Here is a 7,020-nt window from a genome sequence, read left to right as displayed (position 1 = left end):
TCTTTATTCTATTAACAAAATCACACAAATGTTGAACGGTCGCCTGCATTCTTGCTTATAGAGCTCATCGCGTCAGATTCAAGCGCATTATTGTCAATGACAGAGTCTTTCAGTCGGGATTCATCCAAATTTTGTCCGATAATCACGCTTTTTACAATTGCATTCATGACTAAGCCGGTTTTGTAGCTTTATCGAAACAAGCAGTTTCGAATTGAACGAGAGAAGCTGCTTCCTTACTCTATAGAATGGCCTCTGCGCTGGATGTGCACTGTGGGAATTCATGATTGACTTGTCCAGCGCGCGCTCTTCCTCTTCTTTCTCAAGAGCCAGTGCGTGCTCTTTGCTATTTTCCCTTTTTTAGGCTAGAGTACATGCTCTCATACTGACAGAGGAAAAATCTTGAATGAATCGGATACGCGTGAGTTCAGTTCATATGCATCGTCGGATGAGTTAGGCTCTTGGAACGGTTACATGTGAATTCAAGTTTATGTGTATCTAGTGCAGGCAACATCTGCTGCATATCAGAGACCTTCCTTTTCCAACTCCCTGTATCGTTCTCGTTTGATAGGCAGTCCAGCGGGAGAGGATAACATCCACGTAAGATGAACCAGTCATGAAGTCCAAAAGATATCCTCTAGAATCTCAGCTACTAAACAAAAAGCCAAGAACTTAAAAAAAAATAAGAATCACATTTAGAAGAAAAAAGTTACCATTCCATTATTGACACCAATCATCATTCATCATATATACAGACCTCTGTCTCTGTCTCTGTCTCTCTCTCTCTCTCCCCCCCCTTTAATTTATATTTTAGCAGCAATACCAATCACCAACTACCCTCCTCGTTTCACACATTACTTGCACTGTTCTCCATATTCGGTTGTGGTGTTTCGTGTTTTTTGTTCATTTGTCTGCATTGGTGGGCACTGGGCAGTAATACGCTTTTGCACAAGCAGATAAAACAGACGTTTCTAACTTTCTATATGGTTCTCGCCAAACTCTTGTTTTGCGCCTCCGCTGCTCCAACTGGGGAAGGTATTTATCCCGTCTGGGCCTTCTTGTTTCCCTCCGGAGTAGAGGCACACCTCGTCAAAAATGAATCTTGAGTGATTCTGACACAAGCCCAGATGGATCTTGAAGGCGTGATCAGCAGCAACAACCCAATAAAGGTACGACGTGTGGCATTTCCGGCTGCTAATTCGCTTCGTAAAAATTCCAGCTTTGTTGTCCGTTCTTCTGTCTTGCTCAATGCTCATATGCTTGGTGATTTTGTTCTTCATTACGTTGCAGAGAGATTCATGGAAGACGGTGTTAACTCTTGCTTACCAGAGCTTAGGCGTTGTGTATGGAGACCTGAGTACCTCTCCATTGTATGTGTACAAGAGCACTTTCGCAGAGGACATAAAACACTCGGAGACCAATGAGGAAATTTATGGGGTCTTGTCCTTTGTGTTCTGGACTTTGACGTTAGTACCATTGGTGAAGTATGTGTTCATTGTGCTTAGAGCTGATGATAATGGCGAAGGTGGAACTTTCGCCCTGTACTCGCTGTTGTGCCGACATGCCCGGGTTAATTCGCTGCCGAATTGCCAGCTCGCCGATGAGGAATTATTTGAGTACAAGAACGATGGGTCTGGGGAGAAGAATATTGGGTCTACTTTGAAATCAACTCTGGAGAAGCACAAAGTGTTGCAGAGGGTGCTGCTGGTGTTGGCTTTGATTGGGACGTGTATGGTGATTGGAGATGGTGTGCTGACTCCTGCAATTTCTGGTACAAAAATTGCCAAAAGTCTACGGGACTAGTGTTTTCAGAAGAATAATTTTTTTTGCCGATAAAAAATTTGAGAGGCAGTGACTTTGATTTCTTGGTGCTTGCAGTTTTCTCCGCTGTGTCAGGGTCCGAGCTCTCCATGTCTAGGGAGCATCACAGATGTAAGTCTCCATGACTGACTTCGTCCAATTTGGATTGCATTTGTCACCAGTCCTTGAATATACGTCATCGATGAACGATCACAAGGTCTTCTTCTATTTGGTGGATATTTTAATCTGCAACATAGAGTCTTACCCTGTTTGAAGAGTTACATAATCCATTCTGATTCTGCGTGGGAATTACTCAATTTGGGAATCTGTTTGGAGATGCATTTTTGGGAGTAATTGCAGGCTATCATGAATATGGACTGTTTAAAGTTTATTTCTGTCTGTTTTAGTTGCCTGAAAGATCTTTTTTCCAGAGTTTTATTAGGTATCTAATCTTGCATTCGCTGTGAAGTTTCATTGCGAATGGATTTGAGTCTTTAATCCTTTGAACTTTCTTTTCCCTCTGGTTAGCACGTCCAGAGCTTCGAATAGTTTAAAATGGCGTGAGCCTTTAATTCCTGTTCAACAAGATGACGTGAGATCAATGGGCGAGCAGAGACTACCTAACTGAAATGAACTTATGCATTATTGTTGTTCCTTAAGACAAACAGCCCCTGCTTTAATAAAGTTAAATCGCCATCAACTTTTTAAAATTAGCATTAGATGGGAAGTGCTGATGCCATCGGTCTTCTTATCATAGAAGTCAGGAAAAGATATGGCCAAGAAAATGAGCTTGCCACTAATAAAAAGATCATCTAGCGCCTTTTAGAAAGTCTGGTGGTGGGGGTAGTAATTGGGCAGTGAAAAGAATAGGGAGGACAGGATAAGATCTGATAATTAAAGAAATCATTAAGATCAGTTTAGACTACTTGTTTTTTCAGATTGGATGACCTAACTCAGGTTTTGGCCTCATTAGACTGGTTGACATAATAGTTAAACCTGCGGATGGAGCTCCCCATGAAGCACACACAATCATGAGCGTGGATTCAGCAAAATTTGACCTGCTTTTTCACTCACAAGAACATCATAGTGGATTTAATACAAGAATGAGCTTATCATCATCATTCCTTGAACAACTTCGACCATAGTTGTCACATCAGGAAATTCGGTCACTAAGGCTGGCTTTTCAGGACATTTTAAGTTATCAATATGGCCACCAATGTTCCACTTTCATCTTTATTGCTATCTTGGACATGGCCAGCTCGTTTGCCACTACAACCATTTCAGTTTTTTGGCTTTCCTTCTCATCTCTCTTTAGATGGTCCTTCTTCCTTTTCTGCACGTGGGCCCAAACATACTTTGTCAGCCATATTGCATAATTCCATGCAATAAAAGTGCGATGAAACCCAGGTCCACTTAATTTAGCGTTTTTCGTTTAAATTCAGCAAATGCTGTGTCTTCTGTGAATCATAATGCTTGGATTAAGACAATAGAGCCTCACTTCCTACTCTGCTGAACTGAAGATTTCGGAAACTTTGACAATGCTCTTTTCAGCTCACTGTTAATTCAGCATTGTGCTTGAGTTTTAAACCTCTCTGCAATATAATAAATAAAGGAATCTGATGAACGATCTCAATTAGTTTTCTTGATACTTCCCTATGTTAGAATCCTGTGATACATAGAGAGGTGACAAATGTGGTTCTTCGAGACAAGTCCTTCTTTACCTCCAATCACTCAGTTATAGGAGAACTTTGTGGCTGCCAAAACTTCCCCGAAGGTCACGTGGCTTCACCAATCTAAATTATTTGGTCAACTTGGCTTCAAAATTTTTTATGGATCATTCGCGTAAGTCATATAAGTATCTTGTTAACTTTACAAATCCTACTATGGTGAAGCAGGATAACAGCCTGCACTTTCACTCTAATGAATGTTTTCTGCAATTACTCCATAATCGACTATCATAGGGCAATGGGTGTTGGCAACCGCAACTTGGCCATTCGTTGCTGTATGAGTAGCGTGATAACGTTAAAACAGAAATTTCAGGCTATTCATTTTCCTCATCTTCAAGTGTTTGCGGTTCAGGCTCAGAAATTCTGCTTCCAATTTTGCAGATGTTGAAGTCCCAGTAGCCTGTGCCATACTTGTGTTTTTGTTTGCTCTGCAACATTATGGGACCCATCGAGTCGGTTTCCTTTTTGCGCCTGTGGTGATCACATGGCTTTTCTGTATCAGTGCCATTGGTTTATACAACATCTTCCACTGGAATCCCCATGTCTACCAAGCACTCTCTCCATATTACATGTACAAGTTTTTGAAGAAGACGCAGAGGGGAGGTTGGATGTCCTTGGGAGGAATTCTACTGTGCATAACAGGTACAAGACTATGCACTTGAGCTGCATCCTCGTGTCAAATCGATTTGGTGCTATGTATTCCCCTTACACTGTTTGTTTCTGTATCTCAGGCTCGGAAGCTATGTTTGCTGATCTAGGTCATTTCTCCCAGTTGTCAATCAAGGTATTGGAGATATCTTACCCATTTCACGAGACATTGGCTCTGACTTTATTTTCATCGTGAAGTGGAGTCTATTTTGGATGATAGATACTCCCTCAGTGCCTTTTTTTTTTTTAGGTCAAGCTCCCTTGGTACTTAAAGAGGGCCATAATTGCATGAACCTCAAGTCTTCTTGACAAGTGCTTCGATCCATATCTATCCTCATCAGTAGAGTACAATCTAGAGGCTATGCAGTCGCTTTAGATATGATCAATGAGGTTGCACTGCTTCATAAGCTACGGTGGATAAGTAAAGTTAGCAGTTTCTTGCTCTTGCCACACTAGAATGTTTTTGCTGTCTTCACCATGCAATATCTTAAGGGGGAATTTGGTCACTTCTTTCGGCTTATTATCGGGGGAATGTCTTGGAAACATGGATAAAGTAACCACATTTGTTTTCACTACAAAACCACTCCAAAAAATCCACTTGAGCAGTTGTAGGAACACACTTAAAAGTTCATACTACTAATCAAAGATATTGTTGGTGCAGATTGCTTTTACCTTTGTGGTTTATCCATCTTTAATCCTGGCATACATGGGACAAGCTGCTTATCTGTCCCAGCATCATTTTGAGGATAGTCAGTACCACATTGGATTCTATGTGTCAGTACCAGGTATGTCACAAAAGCGTCATCATCTGAGTGAGTCCTCTAATTATTAATTTGAGCTATTATCTTTCCATTTCAGAGAAGTTAAGGTGGCCTGTGCTGGTGATAGCAATACTAGCAGCAGTAGTTGGAAGTCAAGCAATCATCACTGGGACTTTCTCGATAATAAAGCAGTGTTCTGCTCTGGGTTGCTTTCCAAAAGTCAAGATAGTACATACATCATCCAAGATACATGGCCAGATTTATATTCCAGAGATCAACTGGACTCTGATGCTTCTTTGTTTGGCTGTGACTATTGGTTTTAGGGACACCAAGCGGATGGGAAATGCAGCAGGTACCGTTTTCTACCATTTGCAAACCACCATCTGAATATCTTTTTGAATGAACACTTCGTTTGTATTACCAATTTGACCTCTCCTTTTGTTCACTTTATGAGAACTTGAGAAACAACGCACTTCTGGTGCAAATCAGGGTTCATTCATTCAAATGTACTGCTGCCATCTTCTAGCACAAATTCAATTAGTTTACCATAACTTTTGATGCTTCTTTTCTTACATTAACGTGCTGAATCTCTTCTTTATCTGAATAGGTTTGGCAGTTATTACTGTCATGCTCGTGACCACCTGCCTGATGTCTCTGGTTATAGTCCTGTGTTGGCACAAGAGTGTTCTATTAGCTCTTTGCTTCATTTTCTTCTTTGGCTCGATTGAAGCGCTTTACTTCTCCGCATCCCTCATCAAGTTTCGTGAAGGAGCGTGGGTCCCCATTGCCCTGTCGTTCATATTTATGATCATCATGTATGTGTGGCACTACGGGACGCTCAAAAAGTATGAGTTCGACGTCCAAAATAAGGTTTCCATGAACTGGCTCCTTAGCCTTGGTCCCGGTCTAGGGATTGTGAGAGTTCGGGGGATTGGACTGATACACACAGAACTTGTTTCGGGAATCCCAGCTATTTTCTCCCACTTTGTCACCAACCTTCCGGCTTTCCACCAGGTTGTAGTCTTCCTCTGCATCAAATCCGTCCCAGTCCCGCATGTCAGGCCCAAGGAAAGGTTCTTGGTGGGAAGAGTAGGCCCTAAGGAGTACCGGGTATATAGGTGTATAGCTCGGTATGGATATCGTGACGTTCACAAGGACGACTTGGAGTTTGAGAGGGATCTCTTTTGTAGCATTGCAGAACTAGTTCGGTCAGAGAGACCGGAATGCACCGCTAGGATGGAGAATACGGAGGACGAGAAGATGACAGTCGTTGGAACATCTTCTTCCAATCTAGAAGGGGTAAGATTGTGTGAAGACGATGCAGGGACCTCTCAAAAGGAAGGCAGCTCATCAGAACTAGTAGAGGTAATTTCTCCGCAGAAGCTGAGGAAGAGAGTGAGGTTCCTAGTACCGGAGAGTCCAAGGATGGAACGGGAAACGCGCGAAGAGCTGAAGGAACTGATGGAAGCAAGGGAGGCGGGGCTGGCATTCATCATGGGGCACTCATATGTGAGGGCAAAGAGAGGGTCAAGTTTTATGAAGAAGGTAGTTATCAATTTGGGGTATGACTTCTTGAGGAGGAACTCTAGAGGGCCTACTTATGCTCTGAGCATCCCTCATGCATCAACCTTAGAGGTTGGGATGGTTTATGAGGTCTGATGATGCTGCTGTATTATAGAAGATGCAGTTTTTGACTTACCGTGTATATGTCAGAAATAGAGCTATCAAATGATGTTGTTTTGCCCTAAAATAGGATTTGCAGGCATGCTTGATCGAGGCAAATCTATGCGATTCTAATGATCCATGCCTCCTTGTTGTCATCGTACCGCCAACCAACACTTTCGGCCAACTTTCATCTTCCGGGTCATTTTTTTCGGCTATCTTTCCTTTCAGATATGTAGGTTGAACTTGGGACTTGCCAAATCCATTAGCTCGGATTACTTCGGAGTCCACAGCAGATTTCAGTCTAAGAAAAGAGTCTTACCGGTTTCTCGCGTCCATCAAGAAGATGATGTCAGATTTCATCCTAGAAAAGCCAAAGATAGCTGATTCAGTCACTCAATGCCCTTGGCCTACGTTTACACTGG

General features: G+C 42.2%; 1 protein-coding gene across 1 annotated transcript; it reads left to right on the top strand.

Annotated features, from left to right (window-relative positions):
* Positions 1-786: 786 nt before the first annotated feature.
* Positions 787-6,786, top strand: LOC104422594 (potassium transporter 8). Its single transcript, XM_010034962.3, has 8 exons — positions 787-1,166; positions 1,288-1,768; positions 1,876-1,929; positions 3,906-4,166; positions 4,256-4,308; positions 4,834-4,957; positions 5,031-5,285; positions 5,541-6,786. Exons 1-8 carry the CDS (start codon positions 1,125-1,127, stop codon positions 6,590-6,592), a joined length of 2,322 nt encoding a protein of 773 aa, XP_010033264.1. The 5' UTR covers positions 787-1,124; the 3' UTR covers positions 6,593-6,786.
* The last annotated feature ends 234 nt before the right edge of the window (positions 6,787-7,020 follow it).

This window comes from Eucalyptus grandis, chromosome 10, assembly GCF_016545825.1.
Source record: "Eucalyptus grandis isolate ANBG69807.140 chromosome 10, ASM1654582v1, whole genome shotgun sequence".
In the NCBI taxonomy this organism is placed as follows: domain Eukaryota; kingdom Viridiplantae; phylum Streptophyta; class Magnoliopsida; order Myrtales; family Myrtaceae; genus Eucalyptus; species Eucalyptus grandis.
This window is presented reverse-complemented; position numbering and strand designations above follow the sequence as displayed.

Coding starts and splice junctions, on each gene's coding strand:
- LOC104422594 (XM_010034962.3), top strand. CDS start 1,125: ATGGATCTTGAAGGCGTGATCAGCAGCAACAACCCAATAAAG. Junction 4,958..5,030: donor ATTCTATGTGTCAGTACCAG/GTATGTCACAAA, acceptor TTTCCATTTCAG/AGAAGTTAAGGTGGCCTGTG. Junction 5,286..5,540: donor GCGGATGGGAAATGCAGCAG/GTACCGTTTTCT, acceptor TTATCTGAATAG/GTTTGGCAGTTATTACTGTC.